At 43.5% G+C, this 19722-nt stretch overlaps 1 protein-coding gene across 1 annotated transcript in view; it reads left to right on the top strand.

The window, feature by feature from the left end:
- The window catches only part of SLC22A16 (solute carrier family 22 member 16), a 42159-nt gene extending 24465 nt beyond the window's left edge, over nucleotides 1-17694 (top strand). Inside the window, exons 4-8 of the mRNA XM_043592110.1 lie at nucleotides 2274-2805; nucleotides 6503-6630; nucleotides 9326-9435; nucleotides 10877-10976; nucleotides 17302-17694. Of these exons, the coding sequence (XP_043448045.1) occupies nucleotides 2274-2805; nucleotides 6503-6630; nucleotides 9326-9435; nucleotides 10877-10976; nucleotides 17302-17511 (1080 nt within the window). The 3' untranslated portion in view covers nucleotides 17512-17694. The remainder of the gene's footprint in view (nucleotides 1-2273; nucleotides 2806-6502; nucleotides 6631-9325; nucleotides 9436-10876; nucleotides 10977-17301) is intronic.
- Nucleotides 17695-19722: the final 2028 nt, after the last annotated feature.

Here is a 19722-nt window from a genome sequence, read left to right as displayed (position 1 = left end):
AATTATCACAATCTTTGTTTGGGTACTGTAACAGCAGCAAACATTTACCAAACAACGAGATTCTTGGATGTGGGAGTCCTCATTATCAGCTTTCATTGTCTGAGTGTTGCAATTATAAGACTGTATGGAGAAATGAAGGCTGTTGTCACAAAAATATTAAACTGAACTTTAATGCGGAGGCCCCACTAAGCACACCCCTACTTACTACTATTGTCATCCTCTCTGTCACAGGAAATTGCTTGTAGGTTAGTTAGCCTCTTTGTGACTCTCTGATGCAAGGTGAAATTGCAGGTCTTACAAAGGATGTTTGATTACAAAATGTCTTTGAAAGCAATGGGGGAAAACTGAATCCTACCCCAATCCCTTGGCCAATTGGGATGTGGCTGAGATAGACAAGTTAACTTACGAAGAAATTGACGTCCACAGGATAATGACATGATGAGCCTTCAAAAGAGTATGATTTGAATATCAAAGGATTAGGAGATGCCTTTGGCTTTCGAATAATTTTGCAAAAATTAACTTTATGATTCGTGTTATAAAAGTCAAATGTGAAATAATCCTGTAGGAAAAATTCTAACCTTTTCATCATGCCTCCCACAAAAAAAAAAATCCATCATTTGATTTGTTCTTTGTTTACTCCAAGAATGATCACATAATACTATTATAGTCTAATTTTTGATAAAGATAGGCTTAATTTCAAAATAATTTTCCCTGATTTTTAAAATTGTAGTTTCCCATTCCCACCAACAGTGCACATAACATAAAATTTCCTATCTTAATCATTTTTAGGTATACATTTAGGGTCATGTTAAGTATATTCATGTTGTGGCACAATCAAAACCACTATCCATCTCCAGAACTCTTTTCATTTTGCAAAAATTGAAACTCTTATACCCACTAACCAGTAAGTCATTTCCTCTTCCACCCAGCCCCTGGCGACCACCATTCTATATCCATGAAATCTACATGATTTCGACTCTCCTAGGTACCTTATATAAGTGGAATCATACAGTACTTTATCTTTTTGTGATTGGCTTATTTTACTTAATATAATGTCCTTAAAGTTCATGCATGTTGTAGCCTGTGTCAGAATTTCCTTCCTTTTTGAGGCTGAATGATATTCTATTGTATATACCACATTTTGCTTATCTATTCATCTGTCGATGGATGCTTGGCTGGCTTCTACATTTTAGCCATTGTGAATAATGCTGTTACAAACACGGGTGTACACATATTTCTTTGAGATCTTGCTTCCAGTTATTTTGGGCATGTATCCAAGGTAGGGCTGCTGGATCATATGGTAATCTATTTTTAGTTTTTGGGGGGGAATCCCCATGCTGTTTCCCAGAGCAGCTGTATCATTTTACATTCCCACCAAAAAGTGCACAAGGGTTCTGATTTCTCCATATCTTTGTCAACACTTGTTATTTTCTGTTTTGTTTTTGTTTTTGTTTTTTTATAGTAACCATCCTGATGGTTATGGGGTGGTATCTCATCGTGATTTTGATTTGCATTTCCCTAGTGGTTAGTGATGTTGAGCATCTTTTCATGTGCTTATTGGCCATTTGTATATCTTTTTGGAACAATTCATATCCTTTGCTCATTTTGAATTGGATTGTTTGTTTTGCTGTTGAGTTTTAGGAGTCTTCTATATATTCTGGGTATTAATTTCTTACCAGATATATAATTTGCAAATACGTCATTCCATACATTGCCTTTTCACTCTGTCGGTAGCGCCCTTTGATGCACAGATGTTTTTAATTTTCATGAAGTCCAGTTTGCTTACTCTTTTCTTTTGTTGCCTGTTAAAAAAAAGTTTCAGTCAAATCTTTTTCTTCCCATCAGTTGCCATAATTTTTTGTCCCCACTTAACAATTTTGGATTTAATAATAAGGGCCTCTTGTATATAGGTAAATTGGTATGCACATTCACGTTTACATTAACTGGGAAATAAATTCACACCGTAGAGGAATACTTACATGAAACAGGAGGTAGGGTCTAACATGTGTTGTACAGATCCACTCGTTTATCTCATACTTAACCTCTCAAGTTTGGCCATTTGGGGAAGCAAGGGTGGGGGAAGAATGAAAAACCCATTTGAAGAAGAAGGATGGATTGGATGAAACACCATTTTATAAATGCGGTATGGCTTTCAGAAAACAATTTTTGTCATTTTCTTTCTTGCCTATGTGTGATTTACAGAGAGATCAGACCCCTTAGCAGTTATAAATATGACCTTAAATCTGGACCACCCTCCCTGCTTTGTTTTTCAGTCTGGAAGTGGCTATCTCGTGGTGGTGTTTGTCTATGTGACGGAATTTATTGGCATGAAGTCTCGGACGTGGGCATGCATCCAGATGCATTCCTTTTTTGCAGTTGGAACAATGGTGGTGGCTTTGACAGGCTACTTTGTCAGGACCTGGTGGATCTATCAGATGGTCCTCTCCACAGTGACTATCCCCTTTGTCCTGTGCTGTTGGATACTCCCAGAGACACCTTTTTGGCTTCTCTCAGAGGGAAGATGTGAAGAAGCACAAAAAGTAGTTGATACAATTGCCAAGTGGAATAGGGCACGCTCCTGTAAGCTGTCAGAACTGTTGTCACTGGATCTAAATGGTCCCGTTGGTAATGAACCCCTTGAAGTTAAGAAGCACAACCTGTTAGATCTATTTTATGACTGGAATGTTGGAACAAGGACCCTTACTATTTGGCTGATTTGGTTCACTGGGTGTTTGGGATTCTACTTCTTCTCCTTGAATTCTGTTAACTTAGGAGGCAATGAATATTTAAACCTCTTCCTCATGGGTAAGTAGTTAAATTATATGTAAGTGTAGCAATGAAGTGACATTTCTACCATGTTTTTAGTGTGTTTTCATTGTCCGTTCTCTACCAAGAACAATACTGCCAACCTTATTACTATGGTCTCTTTTAGGGTTTATATACCGGAACACAAGTGTATATTTTCTTTCAAAATAATGCAAACAGTCAGAAGAATTTAGTCCCTTCTTCTTTCCCTGCTTCTGCTCCTTGCTTGCTTCCTTCCTGGAAGCCCATCCCCTCAGAACTGTCTTTGAGAGGTAACATCTATTACGTCTGGCTTGCACCCTTTTAGATCTCTTTCTGTGCATTTCCAGACATTTGTGCAGATAAAGAGATCATTCACTGCTTATTCTTCTTTGTAATTTGTTTTCCTTTTAAAACTTAATATGGCTTAGAGATCTTCTGGTGTCTTTCTACCTTCAAAAGTCCTTAATTTAGGCATTTCAGGCAGTAAAATCACTTAAATGCAACTATAATTTCGTTGTCATGCTTCTTTCATTTTAGTATAGCGGGTTAAAGTGGATCCAGATTTTGCTGTGACATCTTGAAGCATGACTCCTAGGGTCAGCCAAATTCAGACCAAACATGAGAGAAATATGAGAAACCTATATTTGTCTGTCTAGCCTTAACTCCTGGTTATTTTCACATAGGCTGCCTGCATTTGATATTATCCTCAGAAAGTCTCGCTTTTACATTTTCACACATAGATATCATCCCTTCTTATTAAAGTGCTCTGATGACACTTCTGTGTTTGTTTATTAGAGCTCAGCAGGAATTATGAGAGAAGTCGTTTTAAGAAAAGAAAAAAAAAACCCTTTTTTTTCTCTTTTTGGGCAAGCCAACAAGTTTGCAGAGTCCGGCTTGATTTCAAACCCATTCTATGTGCCGGGTTGAGAAATGACACAGAATTCCTAGGACAGGGCAGCAAATGGCAGGAGAACCAAGTGGGGCAGGGTGTGTGACACAGGGACGCTTTTGGCAACCTGGAGTTTTAGATCGTTACGATATAGTTTCTTAATTGTAATGGAGATATAAATTCTCAAGAAACTGGGACATCCCCTAAATATAAAAATGTCTCTAAGATAAATATACATGGTTTTATATTCTCTACTGTCTTGGATTTTTCCTGTCATCACCCTTCCCAGAAGTCCTCTTGCTGACAAGTGCTTCTAGTTGAAATTCCTACGCTGGGAAATTTTTGAACGAGTTTTTATCTCCGGAGATGGGCTGGGGCTGGTGGGCATTTCAGCTCAAGTTGTGGGTGATAAATGCTTCAGTAGCTTCAAGACATCCGGGGATAGGAGCGGAATTGGGCCTGAGTGATTAGAGAGATTATATATTATAGAGTGAGGAAAGTAATGGCAGATTGTCCTAATCCCGTGACGCTTGGGCCTCACTGCTTGCGCCATTTATATCCCAGACACTGTCAAAATTAGATGTAGTATCAGTATCCTGAAGTGACAACTCAAGGAAAACCAGCATAGGGTACTTTAAATGCTCTTCAGCCATTTCACAGTTGCTGCCCAAGCGTTGCTAGACTCCAGGAGTCAGTCAGGGAGGGGGGGCAGTGGGGGAGGGAGGCTGCAGGAGAGGAGTCTTGGCTCCTGAAGACCTTGCTTCTAGTCCCTGAGCTGTCACTTACTCTTCCGCTCAAAGCAGTTAATCTCCGTTGTAAAGTGGGGACACTAACCCGGGGCTACCCCCATGCGGCTCTTTTGTGGATCGTTGTCTCTTATTTGACCTTGAAAAGTGCTTGATGGGGCGCCTGGGTGGCGCAGTCGGTTAAGCGTCAGACTTCAGCCAGGTCACGATCTCACAGTCCGTGAGTTCGAGCCCCGCGTCGGGCTCTGGGCTGATGGCTCAGAGCCTGGAGCCTGTTTCCGATTCTGTGTCTCCCTCTCTCTCTGCCCCTCCCCCGTTCATGCTCTGTCTCTCTCTGTCCCAAAAATAAATAAACGTTGAAAAAAAAAATTAAAAAAAAAAAAAAAAAAAAAAAGAAAAGTGCTTGATAAAGTCTTGAAAAAAAAGAGTAGAGTAACAGATGTACAAACTGATCCGGCCTGAAAGCATGGACTTTATCACAGGGTCCAGAGTCTGTGGAAGGGAGGCATTTCCTCCAGAGGTGTCTGTTTTCCATTTCAGTGAAACGGAGAGACTGGCTGTCAAAGGCGGCTTATTTTTTGCCTTTGCCTGAGCCACTGTTTTTGAGCAGCGGCAACTGAGTTTAGTTTCTAATGTACTACTAGGACCATTCACTCCGAAAATATGTTATCTACCCCTGTGACGTGTTCAGAAGCTGTGGGAGACGTACAGATAGATGCACCCCCGCCTCTCCGGGTGTTTGTGGTGTTCTGTAGTTGCAAGGACATGTGCAGGTCGCTCCTAAGAGGTGGTGGCCTTGTTGCGTCCCGAGCTTAGGCGAGCTGCAGAGGGAGGAAGGAACTTGAAGACTGAATTACATGGAAGATCTGGGCTGCGAAAAGATGGCAGTTTCCTAAGGGCGGTTGTGGGGTTTGTGCAGCTGGGTCGAGCTCGCTCCCTGTTTCATTGTGGCTGGTAGATACATAGCTTTTTTTGCTCTGGATCTCTGATGCAAACTTTGGTTTTGCAAGAGAAGAGCTTTTAAGTCAGTTATGGACTAGATCCAGCTCTTTACTTTTGCTGTGGGGCAGTAAGAAGAGGCCAGAGGAAGTTTTTGTTCTATAGGGGATTTTTTTTTTCGTCAAGTTAATTTATTTGGTTTGAGAAAGAGCGAGCGCGAGCAGGGGAGAGGCAGAGAGAGAATCCCAAACAGGTTGCCCACTGTCAGCACACAGCCCCACGCGGGGCTTGATCCCACAAACCCTGGGATCATGACCTGAGCTGAAATCAAGAGTTGGATGCTTAACCGACTCAGCCACCCAGGTGCCCCTTGTGTTAGATTTTTAAATATTTTTTAATGTTTTATTTTATATTTGAGAGAGAGACAGAGACAGAGACAGAGCGCGAGCAGGGGAGGGGCGGAGAGAGAAGGAGACACAGAATCTGAAGCAGGCTCCAGGCTCCCAGCGGTCAGCACAAAGCCCGATGCGGGGCTCTATCCCACAAACCCTGAGATCATGATAGGAGCTGAAAGCAAGAGTTAGAGGCTTAACCGACTGAGCCACCCTGGCGCCCCTTGTGTTAGAGTTTTAAATGTTTACTTTTAGGTTTAAAACCCATCACACATTTTCATTAGTTTGTGTACCTAGCTGACACTGAATTTTCTACTTAGTTCCTAAATTTGAAGTTACTAATATAGAATTTTTCCTAGTTCTGCCAAGCACGAGAAACCAAAGAGCAAAAATTATCAATGTCATCTATGAATTTACTTATTTATTCATCCGACAGGTCTGTCCTCTGGACACCATGCTGTGTACTGGGGAGCTGACAGCCTGGTAGGGGGCACGATCCCTGGGACAGGTGATAAGTGCCAGGTGGATTGTGTGAGCATCAGTGCCCTTCACAGGAAACATCCTCCTCACTCCAGGGGATTTAAAAGGGTTAGGTCTTGCCGCCTTTCAGGCAGTCAGTGGGTGTTCCTGGGGGCTCCTGGAAGTGGGGAGAGGGCTAACCATTCCTTCTGGGTGGTGGGTTAGAAGAAGAGGTCCCCTTGTGCAGTTGGTTGCCATGACTTATAGAGAGCCCTTTTGCTCAATGACAGGTGCAGTGGAAATTCCTGCCTACATCTTCATGTGCTTGGGGATGGACAGTATAGGGAGAAGAAAAGTTCTGGTGTTCTCCCTTCTCTCAGGTGCACTGCTCTGTGGTGTCATTATGGTGATCCCCAAGGTGAGTTATTTTTTGTTTTCTTTAGGGCACGGTTAGTTATATTATGACAGGAAGTACGAAGATCCATTCAGACATATGAACAGCATGTATACATAACATTTTTAAATGTTTTCTTTAAAAAAACCATTCTTTCTGTGTTACATAAATACATGTTCATTGTAAAAAAAATTAAGGAAAAATATGTTTAAAAAAAAAAAAGCCCGTAATCTCACTTCCCAGAGATGGCCCGTGTTGCATTTTGTAAACACAATGATCCTGAATGAGGAAAGTAGATCACGCCTTCCAGTGATTATCATTATCTTAGACATTCATTCATTTAACAAATATGTATCTGGCATCTCTTATGTGCCAGGAGTTCTTCTAGTTGCTGGAGACACACAGTGAATCAAGTTTCTAGAAGTATGAAGAAAAACAAAACAAGATAAGGGATACAGTGTATTTGTGTGTGTGTGTGTGTGTGTGTGTGCATGCGTGCACGTGTGTGTGACATGTGTACTATTTTATTTTATCCAGGGTGATGGGGGATGGTGTGCTTCTCAGAGAAGGTGACAGTTGATTAGAAACCTGAAGGAGGGAGGAAGCCATAGAGACATCTGAAAGATAAAATGAATTTTATATTCAGGACTATTTTAATTTGAATATCTTGTTTTTCATTGCAGTACATTAGTAGTTTCCAATTTCTAGTATGCCTAAATCCCACAAGGAGCTTGTTCCCAAAAATGCAGTTTCTCACTGAGAAACTACTCAAACAACTTTCCTATTCCTGCATTTGGGCAAACTCCATCCCCTAGAATAACTCTTGTGTCAAAAAGGGCTCCTTTTCTTCCCTTCCTCCCCCCGCAAATGTTATCAGAATCTATTTTCATTCTTGATTTGGAAAATATAGTCACTATAACAATACTTTAAAATACCTTCTATAATTTTCTGTAATGATTGTATCATTATCTAGCAATAGTATCTCAACATTTAGAGCAAGGCATTTTAAGTTTTACATATTGTTTGAAATTTACTTTAAGTCACCCAGTGACTTCCTTTTGTAGTAATACTTCATTTAATTATCAAGGTTGGCAAATCAAATTCTTTATGTACCTGAAATTTCCAAGTGATTGATACACAACTAATATGAATGCAGTAAAAAGACTCAAAGGACCGTGAGGGGACTTCATCCATACCGTTTTTGGTTTGTTTAAAAGAAATTTTTTGAAGTGTATTTATTTAATCTCATGAACTGTGAGATCATGACCGAAATCAAGAGTCGACGCTTAACCGACTTAGCCACCCAGGTGCCCCTAGTTTGCTTTTTAAAGTAATTTGCAGATATACTAGTTGAGTGATGGCAGCTGCTTTTGAGCTGGTGAAGATTTACGGGAGCCCCAGAACCTTTGAGTTATATAGTGGTTAAGCCCCAATGGTAATGGGGAAGACAGGAAAGTAGATGGCGGGGATTTCTAGAAACAGGGCACTAACACTTACCTACAAATTTCTCCCTTCTAATAAAATCTCTCCCCACATGGCAATGTCAACACACTTCGGTTTTTTCAAGTGACATTAATTCATTCAGCAAATACTGTCTACAAAAGGGACTGTCAACAAATTCATTCGGCAAACACATAGTTCATAGGGTGACAGTGTGACATTAGTTGCTTTATTAGAGGCATCATCAAATCTCAGTGATTTCCCAAAGCAGATATTTATTTCTCGTCCTTAGAAAGTGTGATGTGGATGCACCTGGTTGTTGGCAGAAGTGGAGGGAGAGTATCTGGCTCCATGGAGTCATTCAGGGATTCAGGTAGACCAAGGCACTGCCATCCTCAACGTCGGGACTCCAGGGTCACCTGAGTCTCAACATCCAGCTGGCAGATAGGGGAGGAGAGAAAAGATGGAATGTGGGAGGTCTTTGTAAACACAGCGGGGGGGGGGGGCCTGGGTGGCGCAGTCAGTTAAGCGTCCGACTTCAGCCAGGTCACGATCTCACGGTCCCTGAGTTCCAGCCCCGCGTCAGGCTCTGATGGCTCAGAGCCTGGAGCCTGTTTCCGATTCTGTGTCTCCCTCTCTCTCTGCCCCTCCCCCGTTCATGCTCTGTCTCTCTCTGTCCCAAAAATAAATAAACGTTGGAAAAAAAAAAAAACCACAGCAGGAAGTGGAGCACAGCAGGGACAGCAGAAACAGAGTTGGAGGTGCTGAGGGGTTTCACTGTTGAGGAATGTTATCAGCCAAAAGAAGAAAAAAAAATGTTTTAATAGTTCAGTTTATCACCTTCAAATTATCTTCTGAAGATAACTTATAATCTAGAGGATTACTGTCACAAAGGACACCATTTGTTTTTATGGCTCTTTGATTCCTTCTGCTGGATCATTTCCAGAAGGAGTAGGTCAATTACTTGTGGAACCAGGACCATCTGGGCATGTCTCATTCCAAAGCAGCCTCTGCAAATGGCTTTTCTAATTGGGTAATTTGAAATCTCCAAGGCTGGGAGGAGGCACAATTAAACTTTTCCCTAAATTTCAAAAAGATGGAAAGCTTTTCCAGACCAGGAGTAGAGATCACAAAACAAATTCAGAGAAATAAACCTTTTTATTGTTCTGAAAAATCCTGGGTGGTTAGAAAGTTTTAAATAATAATGTTAAAGATTTTATATTTTCTGTTTAAAAGTATTACTTATGATGGTCTATTTTGCTAATCCATGTCTTTCCAGAATTACTTTATTTGGACTGTGGTGGTGACCATGGCTGGAAAATTTGCCATAGGGGCAGCGTTTGGCCTCATTTACCTTTATACAGCAGAGCTGTATCCAACCATGGTAAGGTAAGAACTACTTATTTTTCTTCTGTTTCCTTGTTGTCTTTTACTTACATGTCATTTCAATATATTTGGCCTTTGAGTATAAATGCTTTCTTTCGGTAGCAGTTACTGGAGCGCTGAGATAATGAGAAAGTTACAGGATGACGCTAATTCTGAATCTGAGGCTTTGTCTACACTTCATTAGCAAGGATAGTAAAGAAATAGTTTGTGAAATCACACTCTATTATTCTAGAACCATTCTAAATCTCAAGTGCAGTTGACTTACACTGACTCTCCATACGACTCAAGGCTAATCTCAGGATGTGTCTCTTGATGTTCTGATGTCACTTGTCTTAATTTTTAGGGCTGCTGTAACAAAACACCAAAGTTTGGGTCAAACAGCAGAAGTCTATTTTCTGGAGGCTAGAAGTCCAAGATCAAGGTGTTTGGCAGATTTGGTTTCTCCTAGAGCCTCTCTCCTTGGTTTAATAAGAGATACTTATGCACTTAAAAAATACATTTTTTCCTTCTTACTAGATATTCTGTAAGGTTTCCTTACATAACTTTTAACAAAAAGCACATTAAGGTATTGCTTGGGGCTCCTGGGAGGCTCAGTCAGGCCTCCGACTCTTGGTTTTGGCTCAGGTCATGAGCTCACTGTTTCATGAGATCGAGCCCCAAGCACTGGTAGGGCAGAGCCTGCTTGGGATTCTTTCTCTCCCTCTCTCCCTCTGCCCCTGCCCTGCTCGCACTGTCTGTCTCTCTCAAAATAAATAAATAAACCTAAAAAAAGATATTGCTTGACTGTAAAAAATTGAAATAGAATGTTCCACAGGTATAAATCTTCCATTCTCCCAAATTCCCATTCCCTACCCCAAAGGAATTCCTGCTCTAGAAGGCTGATGTTATTCTCAATGTTAGACTGAATGAATATACAGAAGGGCCTCATCTGCGTAGCAAAGGAAGAATGGTTTATCTTTTTTTTTTTTTTTTTTTTTTGGTCTTGAACTCTCTGTATGCTTGTATACACCACTGTTTCACAGAACATGGATATAGATCACAAGTGATTCTTGAAACAGTGTGAAATGATTTTCAAGTATATTAGGCCGAGCATAAGTGTTCTTAGGTTTATTCTGTGCTGGGCGTGCGGACAGGGGCTGCCTCTGTGCTCCGCTGGGCTTCAGTTCTGGCTGCTGTCTTTTTTTTTTTTTTTTTTAACATTTTATTTATTTATTTTTTTGAGAGAGAGAGAGAGAGACAGAGCACAAGTGGGGGAGAGGCAGAGGGAGAGGGAGACACAGAATCCAAAGCAGGGTCCAGGCTCTGAGGCTGTCAGCACAGAGCCCGACGTGGGGCTCGAGCTCACAAACCGTGAGATCATGACCTGAGCTGAAGTCGGACGCTTAACCGACTGAGTCACCCAGGCACCCCGTGGCTGCTGTCTTAACGCTCCTCCCGTTTGCAGGTCGCTGGCCGTGGGAAGCGGCAGCATGGTGAGCCGCGTGGGAAGCATCATGGCCCCGTTCTGCGTTTACCTCTCCAGCATTTGGAACTTCCTACCACAGGTGTCCATCAGTTTATAGGCCCTCACTGAGACAGCAGAGAGGCAGAGCAGCTAACTGCCTTCTATCTCTTTACTCATTGGAAGCCAATTTGTAATTCAATGATGGAGGTTTCTAGAAACGTGATTAACAGCTCACCAGTCGGTAAGTAGAGTGGTGGCTGCTGTTTTCCTGTTGGTCGATCCCTTCCACCACTGGTGAGCTGTTAACCGCAATCGTGCCCACTGTGGAAGGACCCTCTCCCCTCCCATCTCATGCAGCTGCGTGGGGAGAGCTCTGTTGTCCGTCCTCCCTCTGGGTTCCCGCTGCATGCCTTGCTGGTCAGGGTCAATTCTGGAGGCTGCCTGCTGCTTGGAGGGTTCTGTGGTGCCTGGTGGAGAGGTTTAGGGTCCTGGTTTTCAGCTTACCTGAAACTTGACAGGCTCTTCATGGTGAGGAGGAAGAAGATGGGAAGCAGGTGGGGTGGGGGGTTAGGGAGGCAGGGAGGGTTTGGGGACGGCCCGAGGTGCTCTGAGACTAGGGGGAGAGCCCTGGGTCTGTGGCCCTCTCCCCCTTCCTTCAGGTGCCCTCTCCTGAATTTCTTTGCCGTAGCTCTGTCTAGGCTGTCCCGTCTCGTCTTCAAGCCTCCTCATTCTTTTTCTGGGTTCCCCTTAACTAGACTCACTCTCTGGGAGCCGTCCTGGCTATCCTCCCCAGTCCCTGCATGGGTAACCTCTTCTCAGTTCTTCCTTCCCTTCCAAGCTGCAAACCCACCCTTCCGCTGGGCTCATGGATATTCTCCCTGGGTGTCTCACAAACGAAGTCAGCTTTTCCCAGACTGAAGGGGTCAGTGCCTTAGAGCCCTTCTCCTCTGCCTCCCGCTTTGGGTTAGGAGTCTGTGGCCTCCAGCCTGACACTTGAGCATCAGCGTTTCGTTTACCCTGTGCTTCTGTCCCCCTCTCCTCCCAGCCCATGACCCCAAATCCTCCCCCTCTTTCTCAAAACCACCCCAGCTTGCCTGCTTCCAGTTCAGTTGCCCCCACCTTCTGCCTCCCAGATCCTCTCCCTGTGCGCACCCCCACCCCATCAGAAGAGTTTGCCAGGCCACAGCTCTGACCCAACTGCCCCGTCACCTTCAGAATGGACTAAACTCCAAGCCCTTCCGGATGTTGAAGTCCTTTCCAGATGGACCCCCTGCAGATCGCCCCTGTCCTGTTTTGTTTCCTCACCCACTTCCCTCCTCTGCACCCTTCTCTCCTCCTATGCCTGTTCCCCTCTGCAGAGAAGCCTCCTCCCATCTCCGCTTGCTAAACTTGCATGTACCCTTTAAGAGGCAGAGCAAACCTGACTTCTCTGAGAAAGACCCGGATCCGTGACCCCACCTCTCCCTTCCTCAGTTTGTGTAGCATTTCATATGTGCCCCTTTCCCAGCCCACGGCCACAGTCTGGCTTTATTATCTTCATGTATGTTTTTGTCCCCCTCCTTAAACTGTTGGCCTCTTGCAAGACAGGGCACTTTGTATCCCCACAACTGTGTCCAGCAAAAGCATTTCCCTCACCCTGTGTGCCACTCACGTTATAATTTATTTGATCTTTTAAATCAAATAGACTGGCTTTTTAAAATTAGCTTTGTCTTCAACACTATTGTCAGAGAAGTCATGGGTCTTTTGCTGGTTATCGGTTTTTTCAAAATACAGTAACAAAATCTCACAATAGAACAAAGTGTGTGGTGCTACCTGAAAAAAATCACCTTGCACGCACAGGGACACCTGCTCTTTGGATGTCTTTGGGAATCTCACGTTCCAGCAACAGGCACTCAGTCAAGTTTGCTTAACTGAGGTGTTGGGATGCCAGCATATTTTATGGGCTGACCCTGAGGTTGAGAAACGATATGTGCTGTCTAGCCTGTGCGGGGAGGTGTTTTTGGAGAGCCCACCATCCTTTTTAGGGCATGGGCTTTTCTAGAAGCATCTCCTTTAGGCTAGCACTTTGTGTTCCTCATTAAATAAATAGAAGATAAAAATGGAGAAGGCGTTTTTGAAACCGATAAGCTGAAACATACAGAAGATACATATATCTATGAAAGCAAGCTACTATAAAAATACTAAAAACGAATAAAGATAAAAAAAAAAAAGACACCCGTAAGAGTCAATTAGGGGCTCTGTAGTCAAGAGGGATTTTAAATTTAATCCAACGGATACTTCAATGGCACTTGTTAGGCAAAACCACGAGAATTGGTCTTCATAGAATGCAGAGAGAATGTTCATTGCTATCCCCATCTTACAGATGAGGCTGATGAGTAGAAAGTAATCATTAGCCCAAGGTCACATACCCTAGAGGTGACAGAGCTTGGATTCAAACCAAATACCAGATTTTGTTACTGTATCTTGAAAAACCGATAACTAGCAAAACACCCAGGAGGTCAAACAAACAGTACAAAAGGGAATACAAAAAACTGAGCTCCTCCTCCACCCTGACCTGGAACCGCCCTGGTCCCCTTTCCCCAAGAGGACCCCTGTCAGGAGGATCTTGTATATATTTGCAGGGCTATTCTGTGAATATGGTTCCTTGGGATGCAACAGATGTTGCTTGTTGTCTTAAATGAGTAAAAACAATACATGATTAAATTTCTCATTCAGCTTATTTACGGGAGTCAAACTGCCTAAGGAGCCAATATTTTCATTTGAAGGAATGGAAATGCTAAACTAAAAGATAAGTTTGTCTTTCTCTTTTGAAAAGAAGCACATGAAAATCACTCATTCTGATGCTTCTCTTATTAACCGTTGTTTTCTGGTAATCTGAAAAAGAGTGGACTCTAATTCATATCAGTTTTGAATTCATCATTGAGTTTGGCAAAGATTTACTGAGTGTTGATTTTGAACCAACCCCTCTGTTAGGTGCTATGGAGCAGAGATGAGAGAAACAGCCTCTTCTTGAGAGACATCGGTCCAGTGTGGTGGGGAAGGCCGAAGAGCAAACCATCCCGAGCCCCAAAGACAAGGGCTATAGATGAGGGCTGCATGTAGGGAATGCCAGAGTTATGAGTTGTAGGAGAGGGCGACCAACCCAGGCTAAGGCCAGAGGGGAGGCTTCCTGGAGGAGGGGGCCTTTAATCTGTGTCTGGAAGAGCCAGTGAGGGTCAGCCAGGGGACAAGGAGAGAAGGGAATTCTAGGCAGGGGGAATGAAACAGGGTGCTGTCGGAAAAAAACAAACAAACAAACAAAAAACCACCAGACACCGAATAGAGGCGAGGCAAGATTTTATTCATGGCTGGGCCAAACCTGATCTCCTGATCTTAAGGAGAAAAAAGTGCAGAGAATGGCCCCGAACAAAAGTAGCAGTGAGCTTATGCGGACTTTAGCAAGTCAGAGTACGTCATTATTTAGTCAACCAACTACAATTTACAGCATTTCATGGTGGCCATTCATATTGTGACACAGAGACGTTAGTCTTGGCGGGAACCTATCAATTTGAAGTTCTTTGTCCTAAGAGGGTTTAAAATGACCATAGTTAGACACCTAAGATACCGTGGGGAGTGAGTTCGTGACTTTTTACATGTCGGTCTTGCCTAGGCTAGATCTTGGTAGAAGGGGTGGGGGAGCATTTTGCAACCTAAGTTATCTATTTAGCAAGCAGGCGAAGTTGCAGAAGGGAGATAGGGCAGTTAGTAATTTCCCATAACCCTAATAGGGAACTACATAAGCTTTTTATCCCAATTATTCATGAAAGGTGAGTTTAAGCTGAACTCATGTACAATAAGTTTTCTGATATCTTATAAGTTGACCTATTACAGGGAACAGAAAGGCAACAGCTTACAGGAAAAAAGGAACATGGCCAGTGTGGGTTTGGGGGCGAGCTTATTGCTAACAGCTAGGGTGGGTTGTGGGTGTCAGGAGATAAATCTGGAAAAGCAGGCAGGGATGTCCAAGGAGGTCAGAAGGGAGGTGCATGCCTACTACAGTCGGCTTAGAGATGACAGGATGGAAAAGTCGCCTCCGCAGGACCTGGTGACCCGTTGGTTGTGCCGGAGGTGGGGAGCAGAAGGGATGCCAGAGCCATTCTTGGGGCTGGAAGGAACCCAGGAGGAGTCACAGGGTTGAAGTGGGGAAGGACAGCGCCCTGGAATTGTGTGTGATGAGTGTGAGGCACCTGCAGCACGGCCGGCAGGCAGAGGCGTCTGGGAGGCAACGCCTTTCCAGGTCTGGAGCTGGGGGGGTTGGGCGGGGGGAGTGGGTGTGGGAGTCATGAGGGAGGGGTGAGCAGACTGAAGGGCAGAGCCCTAGGAACGATGGCATTAAAGGTGTGATGGAAGGAGGGCCCGGGTGCGGCAGCCAGGGAGGTGGGGAGGTGACCAGGACCCCAAAGGAAGAGAGGAGGTGAGGAAGGCAGGAGAGGACAGCGGCCAAGAAGGACCAGGACAGGAAAATGTCTCGTTGGTTGGCAGCTAGGAGTCTGTGGCTTGGGAAGCGCGGCTCCTGTGGGTGGAAGAGAGGGAGAGAGGACAGCGGGAAGCAATGGCCGCCGTGCAGGGGATGAGCCAGCAGCCAGAGCGGTGTAGGCCCAGGCTGAGGGCCTCTCTGGCTTCTTCGAATGATAAAATCGCATTTTTTGACTGCTTACCGTGGTCAGGCACTGTTTAAGTGCCTTAAATGTGTCCTTTAATTAAACCTTTCAACCGTCCTCTGAGGGAGGTTCTATTGCTATTTCCATTTCACAGATAAGGAAACCGAAGAGCCGGAAGTTTAGGTAGCTTGCTCAAGTTCACACAGGTAGCAAGAACAGGTTCCCAGGAGGAGCGGGTACAGAGATTATAAGAGGCTCGAGAACTGTTGTTTTTACTGAAGGAAAACAACCAGTGGAAAGGAAAAGGTCAAAAACCTGTGAGAAGGAGGGAGGCCTGTTGATAGAGGAGCCCCCTTCTGAGGCGGAGGCCGGAGGCAGTGGGGTCTGGAGAGGGTAAAGGGCGAGTGAGAGGTGGGGCATGAGGGGTAGGGGCTTGTGAGGAGGCTGGAGGGGCTGGAGGGAGCTGACCAGGGGGCCGGGAGGCCAGGTCTTCTGCTGATAGAGAGGAGGGGCTGGAGGGCTATGGGTTTGTGTACTGCGGGACTCTTCTCACTGCCAAGCAAGAAAGAAAACCCCGGTCCTGTCTGGGATCTTCCAGTGATTCTATTTCTCGTTTCGACTTATTCGGTGGGTGTACCTGCTACTTCTCGAGGCACCAAAGATGCCTTCAAGCGTCCTTTGAAGGATCGCTTTGAATTCTGCTACTGCTTCTAGGCTTGCTCATGTCTTTCTAAGAATTAGGTTATCAGCGTTCCACAAAACAAAACCAAGCCCTGTCTTCTCAAGGCCACGTGTATTGTTGAGGCGGCCGTGCATCACGTCATGGTTGCTCTGTGTGCTTTGCGTTTCACATTCTCAGAGGTGGTAAAAGCACCAAGTATGTGGATTTATCGGGAAAACCATCTAATTTACGGGCTCTTCCCAGGCAGTAGTTTTGGCTGGACGAGTTTGAATTATGTAAGGATGGAACACATTTTTACAGACTGTGTGGAGGTTTAGTTCCAGAATCCACCCAGCATCTCATACGGATCAACAGAGAATAGATACATAGATTTGCATTTTAAAAATTGAGGTAAAATTGGTGTAATGTGATTTGCATTTTTAAAGGCACACACCTTGGTGCTAATCTAGAAGGTTGCCTTTGATGTGTCAAAATTTGGAAAGTAAAGAAACACTGAATTATTTTTAAGGAAATTAGATGGATCCTTACCCCCCACAGTAGCAATTAGTTTGCATTTGCCTTTGTTTGGTTTCTCCCTAAATTCTGTAGGCTTTGGTTCATTGAAACATTTCATTTGTGCATTCATTCAGTCATTCATTCATTCTGTGCCATTTATTGAACACTGACAGTGTACCAATTTGGGGGGGTAAGGACAGGGTTGACCAAGGCAGTCTCTGACCATTAAGTCCCAACCCAAGGCTCAATTGCTGGGTTTCTCTAGAAGACTCTGGGATCCGGGAAGATGCAATAAGGACTTTTTTTCCCCCATGCATCTCCTAGGACAGTGCCTGCAAGAGTACTACTCTAGACACAACTGGGATTTATTGAGTAGGTCTCCATAGTGGTCAATGAAGTGATGAGTGACCATTATGCCAGACTGCATAAGTAACCAAAGGCTAGTTCTGTATAAGTAACCAAAGATTTCACCAGGAAATAAAAATGACAACTGTTACCTCAAATTTAATTCTATTGCCTCTGAAAAAGGCTCAGAAATTATTATTCTGAAGGGTACGTTGCTTTCTGGGTGTGTCACTTATTATTGTTTTTTTTGAAATTCCTTCTAGTTGCTTGTTGGGATTTTGGCCTTCATCAGTGGAGTGCTGTCACTAATGCTTCCAGAAACCATGGGAAGGCCTCTGGCAACGACTTGGGAGGAAGCTGCTAAACAGGATACAGAAAAAGATAGTTCAGGCAAATTATTTCCCACAACCAATAATACTGCGTTGGAAAAAATAGAAGTGATCGACTCAGGGGTTTCTGGTCTTAGTGAATAAACGTGCCGTAGGTGCCGTCTAGCACCTGAAATATTGTTTACTTCCATGACTTTGTATTCGAGGAATATTATTCTCATCTCCTGAATGTGATTTGTATGTGTCTTTTAAAAATTTTTTGTAAGAAAGTCTTAAAATGATAGTTTTGTAAAAGTAAAAGAAATAAAACCGAGATGAGAATTCTCATTTTTTACGCCGCTTTATTGCCACAAAGTATTCCTTCCTATTTGTTCTTATATGTCATTGATTCTCAACCTTCCCCCCTGTCCCCTGCTGTGCCTGCCTGAGGGAAGACCCACACTGTCTTCAGGACCAGGGTCCTTGGGAACTGTGGACTGGGAAAAATGGGCATGGCAGCTTTTGACAAAGCCCTTTGAAGATTCTAGTTCTTTTTTTTTTTTAATTTTTTTTTGTTTCAACGTTTATTTATTTTTGGGACAGAGAATGAACGGGGGAGGGGCAGAGAGAGAGGGAGACACAGAATCGGAAACAGGCTCCAGGCTCCGAGCCATCATCAGCCCAGAGCCCGACGCGGGGCTCGAACTCCCGGACCGCGAGATCGTGACCTGGCTGAAGTCGGACGCTTAACCGACGGCGCCACCCAGGCGCCCCTGAAGATTCTAGTTCTGATATTCCTTTCCCTCTTAGGAGAATCCTAGCTCTAAATGCAAGTTTTATTCAGAAATGCTCTGTCAAAAAAATGTTTGTCTTCGTAATTTAACCGTGAAAACCATAGCTGCAGAAAAAACGGATCTTGCTTTCCAGCACCCTTGGGACACAAGGCATGAGTTTTCTAGTCTGACATTCTTATCTCTCCTAAGAGATATGCCCTTCCTAAGTCTCCTTCAAGCTACAGAGAAACTGTGGCATTTTAGTGCACTGCAAAATTTTTGTTTGCAGATCATCCAGGAAATTGACTCTAAGTACCATTTGGATCTGTCACCAGTGTAAACAAACAAACAAACAAACAAAAACAAAAACATTAAGTATTCATTTTTGAGAGTTTTTTTTTTTTTTACAGGAAGATTTTACTTTTTTTTTTTAAGTACTAAGTTTTGTTTCCTCAACTTTATCTAAAACCGTATTTTGCAAATATGTTCAGTTTATATTTTGCAAATATGTTCAGTTTAACATCCTGAACATTTCAACAGCAAAATTTGGGCATAATTTTACCTTTAGAAGAATACATTTCAGACAAGTTTGCTGTAAGTTTTGGATTTTTTCTTTCTTATGGTTTCATCAGAAGCTCATTATTTTTTTCTTCTTTGCTCTTGAAATCGAGCTGTCGGATATGCTTTATTGGAATTGGTGAAGTACTGGGGCACCTGGGTGGCTCAGTCAATGAAGTGTCCAGCTCTTGACTTCAGCTCAGGTCATGATCTCATGGTTCATGACTTTGAAACCTGCAACCGGCTCTGTGTTGACAGTGCAGATCCTGCTTGGGATTCTCTCTCTTTCCCTCTCTCTCTCTCTCTCTCTGCCCCTCCCCTGCTTGCGTGCACAGCGCGCTCTCTATCAAAGGAAAAAAAAAAAAAAGAATTTGGTGAAGTATTAGTGGCAGAGGCAAGTAAAAGGATTAAGACAACTTTATAGATACTGGTTTTTAAAAAGCATTGCTAAGGGGGAAAAAGGGATTTGCCCCGAATCATTCAGACTTTTTATGTTAATTCAGTTCCCTGGATAATCTCTCAGTTCTTCACTTGGCCTTTCCACTTGGAAAATAAAAAACCCCCCAAAACCTCTCTCCCTTTGTAAGGAAAACCAAAATAATAGAAGGATATGAGAGGGAGATTTTCTTTCTCTTTTATCTCACCTCTTCTTGTGTCTCTTTTTTTCCTTTAACCTTAGCTTGTTTTTCTTTTTCTTTTTTTAATTTTTTTAATGTTTATTTATTTTCGAGAGATGCAGAGTGTGAGTGGGGGAGGGGCAGACAGAGAAGGAGACACAGAATCTGGAGCAGTCTCCAGGCTCTGAGCGGTCAGCACAGAGCCCAATGTGGGGCTCAAACTCACAAACTGTGACATCATGACCTGAGCTGAAGTCGGACGCTTAACCAGCTGAGCCACACAGGGGCCCCATTGTTTTTCTACTGTTACTTAGGTTTTTCCCTCTTAGTTAATCTTTGGTGTTTTCTCGACTTTCTTTCTATGGTCTATATTAGTTTTCTAAGGCTGCCACAGCAGAATACAGACTGGGGGGCTTCCACAACAGAAA

Source organism: Prionailurus bengalensis, chromosome B2 (genome assembly GCF_016509475.1).
Source record: "Prionailurus bengalensis isolate Pbe53 chromosome B2, Fcat_Pben_1.1_paternal_pri, whole genome shotgun sequence".
Classification (NCBI taxonomy): domain Eukaryota; kingdom Metazoa; phylum Chordata; class Mammalia; order Carnivora; family Felidae; genus Prionailurus; species Prionailurus bengalensis.
The sequence above is the reverse complement of the archived record's forward strand: the minus strand, read 5'-3'. Positions and strand labels throughout refer to the sequence as shown.